At 45.2% G+C, this 15665-nt stretch overlaps 1 protein-coding gene across 6 annotated transcripts in view; it reads left to right on the forward strand.

The window, feature by feature from the left end:
• Positions 1-15665, forward strand: part of frmd4a (FERM domain containing 4A) — a 384495-nt gene that overhangs the window by 237184 nt on the left and 131646 nt on the right. For 5 of the 6 annotated variants that reach the window (XM_072241726.1, XM_072241724.1, XM_072241723.1 and 2 more), the window contains exons 5-6: positions 6128-6212; positions 12373-12429. In XM_072241726.1, coding sequence (XP_072097827.1) covers positions 6128-6212; positions 12373-12429 — 142 coding nt within the window. Of the gene's footprint in view, positions 1-6127; positions 6213-12120; positions 12205-12372; positions 12430-15665 lie in introns of those variants that run through there. The other variant, XM_072241732.1, reaches the window with a different exon arrangement.

The raw sequence follows: 15665 nt of genomic DNA on the forward strand, positions 1-15665 counted from the left end.
AGTTACAACAGTGCAAGCAATACCGTAATTTGATGAAGAACAAGCCATGGGCATGGTAAAAAAAAGTTCAAAGTCTCTTGAAAGTCCCATCATCTCACACAGACGGGAGAAGGAAGAAAACTCTCTTCCTGCCATGAGCTACCAGTGCCGCAAACCTGCCGATGCAGCATTCTGAATGCCGAGCGACTAAACTTTCTTGACCAACCTCCTATGCGGGACTTTGTCAAATGCCTTGCTAAAGTCCATGTAGACAACATCCTCTGCTTTGCCTTCATCCACTTTCTAGTAACTTCCTTAAAAAACTGTAAGATTGGTTCAACATGACCTACCACACATGAAGCCATGCTGACTATTCTTAATCAGTCCATGAAAATCCAACTACTTATAAATCTGGACCCTGAGAATACCTTCCAGTAACTTTCCCACAACTGATGTCAGACTCACCGACCTATAATTTCCTGGTTTCTGCTTAGAGTCTTTTTAAAAAGGAACAACATTAGCTATTCTCTAATCCTGTGGTACCTTTCCTTACACTAAGGATATTTTAAATATCTTTGTTAGGGCCCCGACAATTTCTGATGTCTGTCCTGCAGGGTCCAAGGGAACACCCAAACCCCTCCCCCCCACACACAAAACGGAACAATATCGACCCCCAAACAACCCCTCCCCTCACATAACAAACGGAAAGGGAACGGGCGATAAAAAACTACAGAATATAAAACCATAAGTCTGAAAGAGTCCACAGACCATAAACGCGACAGTCCAATCCGACGTCACTGGCATTCATCGAAAGAGAGGACACCACACGAGCCCTGAGGCCTACCCACCTGCCGCAGTGAACCACACAGCAATAGGCCACTCTCAGACTCCTCCAGCAGGAAAGGCAGGCAGTCGACACCGAACTCTCACTTTCCATCTACATTGGCCTCGATGTTTCAATCTTCCTTGACAATGGACGCTTTAACCAGCGAAGTGGAGTCAAACATCAGCTCATGCCCCATATTGAAGTTTCTTTGCATCGAGACTGTCACTTCCTCCGATACAGCAAATCGCAGGGTCACTCAAACAATCTCCAATCTCTAAATCGCAGGCTCTAACAGTCCCAGAAACACATTGTTTGTGAAAAACAGATGCAAGAAAAGTAAAAAAAAGACATTTTCAAGAGCTATCTGGAAGATGTCAATCAAGGGAGCGTTGTACGCTGGCGCTATCTTGACCGAAAGTACAAACTTGACCTTGAACTTGGAGGAGCAACACCTCATAGTGGACCATAACACATGGGAGCAGAATTAGAGCATTTGGCCCAATTAATAAACTGCAATAATAAATCAGCCATGATGGAACAGACTCAATGGGCTGAATGGTCTAACTCTGCTCCATCACAGACAAGAGGAAATCTGCAGATGCTGGAAATCCAAAGCAACACACACAAAGTGCTGGAGGAACTCAGAAGGCCAGGCAGCATCTGTGGAAGAGAGTACAGTCAACGTTTTGGGCCGAGACCCTTCATCAGGACTGGGAAAAGAGTTGAGGAGTCAGAGTAGGAAGGGGAGGAAAAAACACAAGGTGATTGATGAAACTGGGGGGGTGGGGTGGGGGTGAATTAAAGAGCTGGGAAGTTGATTGGTAAAAGACATACGGGGCTGGAGAAGGGAGACTCTGATAGAAGACAGAAGGCTGTGGAAGAAAGAAAAGGGGGAGGAGCACCGGAGGGGTGGGGGAGGTAGGGAGGTGAAAGGCTGGTGAGGAGATAAGGTGAGGGGGAAATGGGAATGGTGAAGGGGGGCATTACTGGAAGTTTTGAGAAATTGATGTTGATGCCATCAGGTTGGAGGGCTACCCAGACGGAATATAAGGTGTTGCTCCTCCATCCTGAGTGTGGGCTCATCATGACAGTAGAGGAGGTCATGGACTGACATGTCGGAATGGGAATGGGAAGTGGGATATTTATGGTGTTATAGTGTAGCAGTTAGCATGATGCTTTACAGCAACATCTGTAAGATTGGGGTTCAGTTCCCATGTGGATTTCCTTTCACATTCCAAAGACGTATAGGTTAGGATTAGTAAATTATGGATACGCTATGTTGGCACCAGAAGTGTCGCGACGGCACATCCTCATTGATGCAAAACAACGCATTTCACTCTATGTTTCGATGTCATCATCATTATGTGCCATGTTGTATGACATGGGCGATCATAGTCTTTGTCCATGATTGTCCTTGGCAAATTTCCCTACAGAAGTGGTTTGCCATTGCCTCCTTCTGGGCGGTGTCTTTACAAGATGGGTGACCCCAGCCATTATCAACATTGCCATCAGTGGTTATTTAACCAGGACTTGTGATGTGTACCAGCTGCTCATACGACCATCCACCAGCTGTGCCCGTGGTTTCATGTGACCCTGATCGGGGGGAGGGGGGGACTAAGCAGGTGCTACACCTTGCCCAAGGGTGACCTGCAGGCTAGTGGAGGGGAGGAATGCCCTACACCTCCTTTGGTAGACGTATCTTCACCCCACCACCCGATGTTTTGATGTACATGTGATAAATAAAGCTAATTTTTAAATGTCTTTCTTTTATGTATATAAGGACAGCAGATTCCCCTGACTGGAAGGCGTCCGTGAACATGATGGATTTTTACAACAATTCACTGGTTTCATGTTCACCGTTACAGTCACTAGCGTTTAATTCCAGATTTATTTAATTAAACTTAAATTCCCAAGGGAGCCCCTGTCCCGGGTAACTGCGCCAGAGATAAAATTCATTTGCAACTGTGGCCCTGCCATTCAATACTCATTCTATCAAAGTCTGATCCTTTATTGGGCTGTCCCCACTATTACACAAATCATCACACGGTATTTTTTTTTCAGTGTCACTAGAAGGTCCGCACAGTGGTGGAAACCCTAGTGGTTAGAGATACAGGATTATGCTTTGGGACACATCTGTTACACTTCAGTGAACAGTTAAAGCACTGTGTTGTATCTAACGTGAACAAGAACACAGTGATTGCCTGCCAGTGAGGGGAAGGAGTGTGTGCATCAGCACCTCGACTCTGACCCCGTCGACCCTGACCACAACTTGTGCCTGTTTATAGCAGCCAGCCTCTGCCCCAAAGGAACTGACAGCATTCACATAGCTCCCAATTTGTTCCCTGTCCACAAGACATAGCAGCCAAATTAGGCCATTCAGCCTCATCGAGTCTCTCTGCCAATCCATCGTGACTGATGTATTATCCTTCTCAATCCCATTCTCCTGACTTGTCCCCATATCATTTGATGCCCTGACCAATCAAGAACTTAACAACTTCCGCTTTAAATATAGCCAATGACTTGGCCTCCGTAGCCATTTGTGGCAATGAATTCCACAGATTCATCATCCTCTGGCTAAAGAAATTCGTCCTCATCTCTGTTCTAAATGGATGTCCTTATTCTGAGGCTGTGTCCCTCTGGTCCCAGACTCTCCCTCTATAGGAAACATCCTCTCCACATCCACTCTGTCGAGGCCTTTCAACATTTGATAGGTTTCAATGAGATTCCCCCTTATTCTTCTGTCCCTCCACAGATTCACCACCCTCTGGTTAAAGAAATTCCTCCTCATCTGTGTTCTAAAGGGGTGTCCCTGTATTCTGAGGTTGCACCCTCTGGTCCTGGACCCTCCCACTAACTGAAGCATCCTCTTCACGTCCACTCTATCTCGGCCTTTCAAATGTACTTGTCAAAGTGTCTTTTTAATGTTGTGATTGTTTCCTCCTATACCACCTCCTCTGGCAGCTTGTTCCATGTGACCATCACTCTATCACATCTGCAGAATGGTTTGCTTTGGTTTATAATTGTTACCTATAAGGTGGAAAGCTTGTCTGGCGTACTGTTCATACAGATCAGCTGGTTACACACTACATTGAGCTAGAACAAGGTAAAACGAGAACAGAATGCAGAATAAAGTGTTACAGTCACAGAGAAAGTGCAAGGTACATTGTGAGATGAAGAGTCTGAGCTGTCCTTGAGCCTGGTGGTACGTGCTTTCAGCTTTTGTACCTTCTGCTCAATGAGAGGGGAAGAGAGAATATTGCGGTGGTTGTGGTCTTTGATTATGCTGGCTACTTTACTGCTTTGATAGGTACAGTATTGTGCAAAACTCTGAAGCACATTTATATAGCTAGGGTGCCCAAGGTTTTTGCACAGTACTATAGTAATTTTATGTATTGAACTGTACTGCTACCAGAAAACAAACTCCATGACGTGTGTGAGTGATGATAAACCCTATTCTGATATGGGTTTCTATTGTGGACTGAGAGAGTGGAATGGGGGCAGGGAGAGGGGAATCATGGTTAGGAAAAGGGGAAGGGAGAGGACAGGGAGAGCGAAGCACCAGAGAGACGTTCTGTAACTATCCATAAATTAATTAATAATGACCTTGCCTGGTGTCTCAGAGCTGGGTGTGTCTGCGCCCGCACCTCTCCCCAGCCCCGGCAATCCTTCTCTGCCGCTTGTCCCACACCCCTCCGGTGGTGCTCCACCTTCGCCATTTCCAACATCCTTTGCTTCCAGCAGGTTTACAAATTCGCTCTCCTCTCCGCACTGATAAATACAGTACTGTGCAAAAGTCTTAGGCGCCCTAGCTATTTATTTGTGCATAAGACATTTGCACAGTACTGTACCTGGAAATGAAGGGAATATAGGAATATGAGGTAATACGGGAAAAGGGATTATTATGGATTGGCATCTTGGTCAGCATGGATGAACCAGGCCAAATGGCCTGTTTCCATGCTGCACGACTGTAAAGCTCTGTATGGGATTCCACAAACAAGAATTATATCGATGATGCCCTCATTTGGTTGGGTCGATTATGGATATTGCATCCTAGTTGTCTATGTGATATGCAAACGAGTACACAAGCCTAGTCTATACGAAATGGAGAGCAAGCTGTTGCCCATGCAGCAGACTCCCCCTCTCCACACAGTTGATGAATCCAAAAGGATCGGCAGAGACCGATACAGTTCGGCACCAGCAGCGTCGCAGGAGTTGCCAGTCAGCATTGAACTCAACATAGGACTGCCCTAGGGACTCCAGCTCCAGATTTTTCCTCGCGGTTTACTCCTGAAGCTTTCCCCATGGGTGGGTATAGCTGCAAGGCAGCGGAGGTTTGAGATCAGAATTTTCTTTCTCCTATATGAGCTGCCAGCCATGGCTAACCAGCTCCATCTACCCAAAGCGACTGGTTTTAAGGCGCCAGTAACCTGCCTTTGCCCCTTCTCTTGTGAGTAGAAATGGTTCCGCTGGGCTTGGTAGCTAAGCTACATGTGAGGGCCAGGAGCTGGACGTGGTTGTCAGGAGTTATTTGGTACACGTATTATCAGGCAGTGGGTGTTTATCCCCACATCCTCCTCTACCCCCTGCTATAACAACCCTAAGGAACCATTATACCTATAGTGATTTATTTATCAATTAGTAGTGTCCTAATTGTAGTTACCAGCAGTCTGTTTATTATTGTCACACATAGAGAGGGTCAGTGAAAAGTTTTTATTTGTATGCCTGACACATGATACCAAACTGAAGTACGTCAAGATAGTACAAAAGGAATGTAGTTAGACCATTAGACCTTGGAGTGGAATAAGACATTCAGCCCATCGAGTCTGCTCCACCATTCGATCATGGCTGATATATTTTCTCTCTCAACCCCATTCTGCTGTCTATTCCCGGATGAACTAAGTACTTGTGAAAGTTATTGTGAGATTGTGGTGCATGTGGACAAATAAAGTTGAGGGACAGTAAGAGATCAAAGAGTTCATCTTTGGTGTACGAGAGGTCCTTTCAAGAGTCTGATACCTATGGGATAGAAGCTGTCCTTGAGCCTGGTGGTGTGTGTTCTTGAGTATTGTACCTTCTGCCTGACAGGAGGAGGGGGAAGAGAGAACGACTGGGACACCTGCTCAATTTCCTTCCAGTCCTGATTATCCCTGGCTGAGCCAACGCTATCTTTAATCAAAAACCAAAGGTTCAAATCAGTTGGTTAACAACTCCAGCTTTTGGACGTAGTGACAAAGGGACCTTGAAAAGTGGTGGTTCCATTTGGGAAGGTTTGATAAAGGCAGAGAAATTATTTTCTTACTGAGCTCCCTGTTGTTCTTGCAGGTTCTACATTGAGAGCATAGCTTATCTGAAGGACAATGCCACCATTGAACTCTTTTTCCTGAACGCAAAGTCTTGCATCTACAAGGTAGGAAACGTCAGCGTTCTGTGTAACGGTCCAAAAGCAACATGCTGCTAGAAATGTAAAATAAAAACACAAAGTGCAGTAAGGCTCAGCGAGTCTTGTGGAGAGAGAATGGAGATAATGTTACTGGGATTGGAGGAAGGTTTTCCTTCCCCTGGAGATGTGGTGAACTGCAGGATGTGTTTCTATGCTACAGAATCTATGATTTCCTAAAATGTTTTTAAAAAGTAGGAAGGAACACAGAATGTTGAATAGTACAGTACAGGAACAGGCCCTTCGGCCCACAGTGCTGTACTGAACCAATTCAACTTCCAATTAAATGCCTAACTAAACTAATCCCTTCTGCCTACACAATGTCCACATCCCTCCATTTCTTACACATCCATGTTCCTGTCTAAGAGCTACTTAAACGCCACTATCATATCTGCGTCCACTCCCCCCCCCACACAACCAAGCAGCGTATTCCAGGCACCCACCAATTTCTGTGTCAAAAATTCCTGCCCCACACACAACATTCCCTCTCACTTTTTTTAACAGCTGCACGGACCAACCATTGCTCTGAGTAGGACATTTTCATACAGCCTGAAAAGTTGCATAGCACTTTAAATGTTTTTTTTTGTCATGTGCATACTATGAATATTCAGAATGAAACTGAAAAATCATATACTTTTGATTTTATTTATTAATTGAAGGGTATAATGAAATACATACAGTACAAAAAAGAAAATCTTTCACATTTCGTAAGCTTTTTCTAGCTGTGTCCCATTCCAGCAGCGTGGCAACAAAGACTGTGTGCACGGCAGCATTTCAGTTACTACGTCGCGGTGCACCTGTGTAGCTCAGAGGGATAGTGCCCCACACATCTCCTTTCAACTACTCCTACTTATCTTAAACACATTCCTCTGGTATTACACATTTCAACTCTGGAAAAAAGATGTCAGGTTTCTACCTCCACCTTTCATATTCATGTAAATTTCTACCAGGAATCTCCACAGCCTCCGCCACTCCAGATAAAACAATCCAAGTTTGCCTAACCAATCCACAAAGCATATGCCATTCATCTTGGTGATCTCTTCTGCATCCTCTCCAAAGCCTCCACAACCCTCCAGTAATGGGGTGACCAGAACCGAACGCAATGCTCCAGATGCAGCCTAAATGGAATTTTGTAAAGCTGCCACACAACTTCATGACTATCGAACTCATTACATCAACTAATAAAGGCAAGAGTGCCATACTGTGAACACGAGAAAGTCTGCAGGTGCTGGAAATCCAGAGCAACACACACAAAATGCTGGAGGAAATCAGCAGGTCAGGCAGCATCTGTGGAAATAAATAGACAGTCAATGTTTTGGGCCGAGACCCTGTGCTATAAGCCTTCTTTACCATACTATCAGCATCTGCAGCCACTTTCAGGGAACTATGGATTTGAACCTCAAGATCTCTCTGTACATTTAGCACTGTTAAAGATCTTGCCTTTAACTGCCATTAAGGAAAATATGAGTTGAGCAATAATCATTAACTGCCTCTGATGTGGGAAACTTGCAAAGGCCATTCCTCTTACAGGAAAACCACGAGACATAAGAGCAGAATCGGGCCATTTGGCCCATTGAGTCTGCTCTGCCATCCCATCATATTATCCCTCTCAGTCCCATTTCCCTGCCTTCTCCACATAACCTTTGATGCCCTGATTGGTCAGGAACCTATCAACTTCCAACTTAAATATACCCAATGACTTGGCCTTCACAGCCATCTGTAGCAATGAATTCCATAGAGTCACCACCCTCCAGTTAAAGAAATTCCTCCTCATCTCTGTTCCAAATGGATGGCCCTCTATTCTGAGGCTGTGACCCCTGGTCCTAGAATCATAGGCTATGTGAAACATCGTCTCCACATGTACTCTATGTAGGCCTTTCAATATTCAGTAGGTTTCAATGAGATTCCCCCCGCCCCCATTCTTCTAAACTCCAGCCAGTACAGGCCCAGAGCAATCAAATGCTCCTCAGACATTAACCCTTCCATTCCTGGAATAATTCTTGTGGACCTCCTCATCCCTCCTCCAGGAGTCCACAAGATGGACTCTTGACCACACAGTCTACCTCATTACCGCCCTTGCACCTTATTGTCCACCTGCACTGCACTTTCTCTATAACTGTTACACTTTATTCTGCATTGTTATTGTTTTACCTTGTTCTACCTCAATACACTGTGTAATGATCTGATCTGTACGAACAGTATCAAGACAAGCTTTTCACTGTATCTCAGTATAGACCATAAGACCATAAGACAAAGGAGAAGTCGGCCATTCAGCCCATCGAGTCTGCTCCACCATTTTATCATGAGTTGATCCATTCTCCCATTTAGTCCCACTCCCCTGCCTTCTCACCATAACCTTTGATGCCCTGGCTACTCAGATACCTATCAATCTCTGCCTTAAATACACCCAATGACTTGGCCTCCACTACTGCCCGTGGCAACAAATTCACCACCCTCTGACTAAAAAAATTTCTTCGCATTTCTGTTCTGAATGGGCGCCCTTCAATCCTTAAGTCATGCCCTCTCGTACTAGACTCCCCCATCATGGGAAACAACTTTGCCACATCCACTCTGTCCATACCTTTCAACATTCGAAATGTTTCTATAAGGTCTCCCCTCATTCTTCTAAACTCCAAGGAATACAGTCCAAGAGCGGACAAACTTTCCTCATATGTTAACCCTCTCAGTCCCGGAATCATTCTAGTGAATCTTCTCTGTACCCTCTCCAACGTCAGCACATCCTTTCTTATATAAGGAGACCAGAACTGCCCACAGTACTCCAAATGAGGTCTCACCAGCACCTTATAGAGCCTCAACATCACATCCCTGCTCCTATACTCTATTCCTCTAGAAATGAATGCCAACATTGCATTCGCCTTCTTCACTACCGACTCACCCTGGAGGTTAACCTTAAGGGTATGTGACAATAATAAACCAATTCCAATTCCAACAAGATTATGGCTGATCTGGCCGTGGACTCAGCTCCATCTGCCTGCCTTTTCCCCAGAACCCTTATTTCCTCTACCGTGCAAAAAGCTACCTAACTGTCTTTTTAAGTATATTTAATGAGGCAGTCTCTGCTGCCTCCCTGGGCAGAGAATTCCATGGATAACTTTATCACAGGCATCCAACTGCTTCAGCAGTAATCGAGGGAAAGGTTTACATGCTCCAGTTAATATTCCCTCAAATCATAAACACAAGATTCTGCAGATGATATTTATCCCATTCAATAAATGCTGCCCGACCTGCTGAGTTCCTCCAGAACTTTGTGTGTGTTACTCAATATTTCCTCAAAGCTGTGGGCACTGCTCCCACCCAACTCTGCTCTGACCCTCTGCCTTTTTTTAACCAAAATAGACTTTATTCATAATAAAATATTATTTGCAAGAATTAACTGTGCAGGACTTTTTCCTTCATAGACAAAGCGTTAAGCAGTGTTCAACTACATTTCTTAAAGCCACGAGCACCACTGCCACTCCTGGATACCACTATAACTGAGGGGCGTCGATACCCAACCCGGCCCCTCTCTCTCCAGTAGCAGAAGAACCTTACACTGTGATCTTCCCTCACTGAGCCCTTGCGAACCCCATTCCATTTATACGCGGTCATCCAGTAAAGAAGAGGGCATCACAGGCAAAACTCTCCCCACCGCTGAACACACCTACATGGAGCACTGCCACAAGAAAATGGCATCCATCATCAAGGACACCTACCGTCCAGGCCAGGTTCTCTTCTTGCTGCTGCCATCGGGAAGGAGGTGCAGGAACAGTTATTACCCCTCAACTATCAGGCGTGGATAACTTCACTCACCCTACTGATTCCACAACCGACAAACTCACTTTTAAGGTCTCTATAACTCATGTTCTGAGTATTTATTGAGAACTCATTTATTATTATTATTACGTGATGCGGGGTTTCTCGTGGACCCTATTGTGTTTGTTTGTGGCTGCCTGCAAGGGTAGTACATGGTATCTATACTTCGATAAAAATGTACTTTGACATTTTACCGTGGATGCCCACAAGAAAATTCATCTCAGGGTAGTATATGGTGACATATATTACTCTGATAACAAAATTTACTTTGAACTTTGATGGAGGGATGAGGATGTCCTTGTCCATGAGACAGTCCTCATTAGGGAATCAGAGGTGGAGAGGGTCAGCAACTTTAAATTCCTTGGTGTTATCATTTTAGAGGACCTGTCCTGGGCCCAGGACGCAAGTGTAATTATGAAGAAGGCATGACAGTGCCTCTCTACTTCCTTAGGAGTTTGCAAAGATTCAGCATGACATCCAAAACTCTGACAACTTCTATAGATTGTGGTGGAGAGTATACTTACTGGCTGCATCACAGCCTGCTGTGGAAACTCCAATAACCTTCAATGGAAGATTCTACAAAAAGTAGTGGAGACGGCCCAATCCATCACAGGCAAAGCCCTCCCCAACAATGAGTACATCTCCATGGAGTGTTGTCGTAGGAAAGCAGCATCCATCATCAGGGACTCCCACTCCCCATGATATGCTCTCTTCTCACTGCTGCCATCAGGAAGAAGATACAGGAGCCTCGGGTCTCACACCACCAGGTTCAGGAACGGTTATTATCCCTCAACCATCAAGCTCTTGAACCAAGGGGAATTACTTCATTCAACCTCGAACTTCATCATTGTAATGTTCTCACACCTATGGACTCACTTTCAAGGACTCATCATCTCATGTTTTCAATATTTATTGTTTATTTATTATTAGCTCTTTCTCTGTGTATTTGCAGAGTTTGTTGTCTTATGCATATTGGTTGAACGCCCAGGTCTGTGCGGTCTTTCATCTATTCCATTACAGATTTACTGAGTATGCCCACAAGAAAATGAACCTCTGTGTTGTATATGGTGTCATGTAATGTACTTTGATAATAAATTTACTTTGAACTTTAAACTCACTCCTGGGTCTGGTAAAGAGAGCTATCTGTGGGCCCTGGAAGTGGGTAGCGGAAGGTCCCACCCGGGTGGTTTGTCTGGCAATGTTCCCGGGTAACCATGGAGAGGGAATACGCGGAGTCCATGGGCGCCATGGAGATGTTCCAGAACTGTTGGACACCTCACGGGATAAGTGCATCCTTGACAAAGATGTAGTATTTTAATTTAATTTTGTTCCTGTTAGTAATTGTATCCGTCACTGTTAATTGTCTCTGGGCTCGTTGTAGTGGAGAATTATTTGCAATGAAGATATTTTTGTAAAAGAAAACGATCCCGTGAGGTACTGCACCGAGTTTTCTTGCCTCTGTCTGACGGAGCCTGGGGAATTGTTAATGAGATCGGACCCGCGGAAGAACAATCCCCTGCCTTGTCCTTGCGGGGGAGGGGCTGGGAGTGGGGGCACACTGGGTCAGGGAGAGGTGAGGAGGTGGGGGAAGATGAAAGGGAAGGGGAAGTGCGGGGGAGGGATAGGCATTCGCGGAAGGGACGGGAGATGAGGAGTTCGCACGGGCAGGAAAGAGGAGGGGAAGTGGGTGCTCGGGGAGAGTAGGGCGGTCAGTAGAGAGTGGAGGGAGGGGAACGCGGAGAGAGCACGTGGGGCGTTGTCTTGCTAACCCCCGTAACTGTGCATGGTTGTGGTGTGAATGCAGCCGTCTCGTCATTCAGGGATGGGATCAGTACGGTCCCCCCACCCCGAGGAGAGAGCCCCCTCCACCCAGGGGTCTGTGCCTTAGCTGCGCCGTTTCTGCCTGAGAGCCCTCCTGTTGCCCTTTGTAAAGGAGGTGGGGAGTGAGCGAGGCCACGCTCTGTTGGCCGGGAGACTCTCGTCCAACGAGCCCGTGAAAACTTTCCCTTCCCGCGGATCAGAGGCGCAGAAAATATTGGCAATGCTGGAAGTGTAGAGCAATACCTCCCTTCCCCGAGTGTATTGTTCCTCACCGCGGATCATCGTTGTTCGCAACTTGCCGCCGGCCGAGGAATCTGCCGCAAGCAAGGTCGGTGTTTCATCGCGCCTCCCGCAGCTCATTCAACATGAGAAGTCTCTTTGAGGCGGCGGAGCCGGGGCTGGGGGAGGGACGGTGGTAGAACAGTAATCACGGCAACTGGCTCTTTCATGTCCGCCTCCCCCCTGGTTTAACACCACTTGTTAATTTCTCCCTCAGGAGCTGATTGAAGTCGACACTGAAGCCATTTTCGAGTTGGCAGCGTACATCCTCCAGGTAAGAACATTGATCAGAAACCTTTGCCTGTTGTTGCCGTGCACAGGGTCGGTGATGAGTGGTCATTGGCGTTTTTGTATCGGACTGCTGCCTCAAAACAACAGATTCCATGTGTAACTCGGCGGTAATGAACCAGATTCTGGTTCCGATTGAAGGAACTGTGAGCATTTAATTCGTGGGATAGTAAGCTCAAAATGTAAGTGCCTGAAATAAACACGTTTCTTGAGTACACTCCCGTGGCAAGTGCTGTGCCGCTTGTCCTCAGTTTGAACCGTTAGTGAAAGTTAATGACTCCATAGTAACTGTTAAAGGAAAATTTTACTCTCTCTTACACGCAGTGAAATTCTAGTCTGCTGAAGAAGCCACTTTCGACTTTCTGGACAACTGCACCCTTAGTTATTTCCTCAGTCCATCACAGTCAAAGCCCTCCCCACCATTGAGCACATCTACACGGAGTGCTGTGGCAGGAAAGCATCATCCATCATCGGGGACACCCACCACCCAGGCCACGCTCTGTTCTGGCTGCTGCCATCCGGAAGCTTCAGGACCCACACCACCAGGTTCAGGAACAATCATCAGGCTCTTGAAACCAGAGGAGTAACTTCACTCACCTCAATCCTGAACTGATTCCACAACCTATAGACTCACTTTAACGAACTCTACAATTTATCTTCTCAGAATTACTTATTTATTATTTTGTTTTTTCTTTTTGTATTTGCAGTTTGCCTTCTTTTGTACATTGTGTGTGGTTTTTCATTGGTTCCATTGTATTTTAGATCTACTGCAAATGCCCTCAAGAAAATGAATCTCAGGGTAGTTTACAGTAACATATGCATACTTTGATAATACATTTACTTTAGACTTTGATAATGTTTGAGGAAAGCATTAGATTGTTATTGGAGTAGGTTAAAAGGTCAGCTTCACATTGTGGGCCAAAGGACCTGTACTTTTCTATCTTTTATTTCTAGTTCCTCTTTGTTGCTCTAACCCATTTACGCTCCAGCAACAAGCCTGCTCACAACCTCATTGCAACGTATTGATTACTGTGGGTTTATAGAAAGTTATTAACTTGCAAGCTGCAGAATTGTTATTCTGCTTAAAAAAATATGGTTTGATGGGTAATTCATTTAAAGCACGGGTTCCCAACCTCTCTTCATGTCATGGACCCCTACCCTTAACCGAGGGGTCTGTGGAACCCAGGTTGGGCACCCCTGGTTTCAACAATGAATGTCTAGAAACTTTGCATCATTATCATTGGTCCAATTAATAAGTTACTTGGTTAAGAAAATTCCCTTCTATAACAATTCAGGGCAGTGAGTTGTTGAACACAGACCAACTTCATTTTCCCATGGCCGTTTGCTTTCATTAAAGATTAACACTGAACCAAAGCCACAGGTGCAGCTTTCAATTTAGGGTTTTGCATTTGTCAACAAGTAGGTGTGTAAAATTACCTGCATATATCTATCCTGAGGCTTTCTAATATATTCGTTAGACCACACTGAGAGTATTGTTCGCAGCTTTGGGCCCCTTATCTAAGAAGGGACGTGCTGGCATTGAAGAGGGTTCAGAGGGCGTTCAGCAGAATGAAAGGGTTAATGTATGATGGCTCTGGGAGTTTAGAAGGATGAGGGGGAGGTCTCTTTGAAACCTATCAAATATTGAAATGCCTGCATAGAGTTGATTGGGAGAGGATAATTTCTGTGGTGGGGGAGTTGAGGACCAGAGGCACAGCCTCAACATAGGAGAACGTCTCTTTAGAACAGAGATGAGGAGGAATTTCTTTAGCTAGAGGGTGGTAAATCTGTGAAATTTATTGCCACAGAAGGTTGTGGAAGCCAGGTCATTGGGTATATTTAAAGCAGAGGTTAATAGGTTCTTGATTAGTAAGGACATCAAAGGCTACAGGGAGAAGGCAGGAGAATGGGGTTGAGAGGGATAATGTCAGCCGTGTTGGAATATTGGAGCAGATTTGATGGGCCACATGGCTTAATTCTGCACCTGTGTCTAATGATCTTAAAACTTCAGTCAGACCGTACTTGGAGCATTGTGTGCTGTTCTGTCTGCCCAGTTATGGGAAGGATATGGCAAGGGTACAGAAGAGGTTTACCCTGATGCTGCCTGGATTAGAAAATATGAGGTATAAGGAGATGAGGAGGAGCTGCTTTTCACAGAGAGTACTGAATCTGTGGAATTCTCTGTCCAGAGAAGCAGTTGATGCTATCTTATGAAATATATTGAAGACACAGTACTGTATATTGGTTAAAATAGGAAGGTGGTTGGGAAACAGAAATAACAGTACTTAGCTTTGTATTAGCTCGGAGTATTAAGTGTTATTTGGTAACTGGAAAGACATAATATACAGTACTGTGCCAAAGTCTTAGGCACCCTAGCCTAAGTCTTTTGCACAGTACTGTATATTTTTTGCAAGGTGGAGCTGAGTCAACGATCATATTGAATGGCGGAGCAGGCTTCACAGGCCAGGTGATCTCCTACTGCTCCTAGATCATATATACACTCAGTGGCCACTTTATTAGGTACAGGAAGTAGCTAATGAAGTAGTAACTGAGTGTATGTTTGTGATCTGCTGCTGCTGTATCCCATTCACTTCAAGGTTCAACGTGTGTGTTCAGAGATGCTCTTCTGTACACCACTGTTGTAATGCGTGGCTCTTTGAGTTACTGTCACCTTCCTGTCATCTTGAACCAGTCTGGCCATTCTCCTTTGACCTCTCTCATTAACAAGGTATTTTCGCCCACAGAACTGCCACACACTGGATGTTTTTTGCACCCCTCTCTATAACCTCAAGAGACTGCTGTGCGTGAAAATCCCAGGAGGTCAGCGGTTTCTGAGAAACTCTTAACACCCCATCTGGCACCATCAATCATTCCACAGTCAAAGTCACTTTGATCACATTTTTCCCCCATTCTGATGTTTGGTCTGATTAACAACTGAACCTCTTGACCATGTCTGTGTGCTGTTATGCATTGAGTTGCTGCCAGGTGATTGGCTGATGAGATATTTGCATTAACGAGCAGGTGTACCTAATAAGGTGGGCACTGAGTGCATGTTCTTAAGTCATTTGAGGAGGGCTCCAGTAGATCACAGCAGGATTTCAATAAACTCACCGTATTTATAAATTATTGGTGGATTGGAATGCCACCACTTGCAGGATCTCTCCTTCCTAAAACCTGAAACCTATACATATCACTTCAGTGCAGGATTGTCATTCAGGCAGC

The sequence above is a fragment of the Mobula birostris genome, chromosome 23, assembly GCF_030028105.1.
Source record: "Mobula birostris isolate sMobBir1 chromosome 23, sMobBir1.hap1, whole genome shotgun sequence".
Taxonomy (NCBI): Eukaryota; Metazoa; Chordata; class Chondrichthyes; order Myliobatiformes; family Myliobatidae; genus Mobula; species Mobula birostris.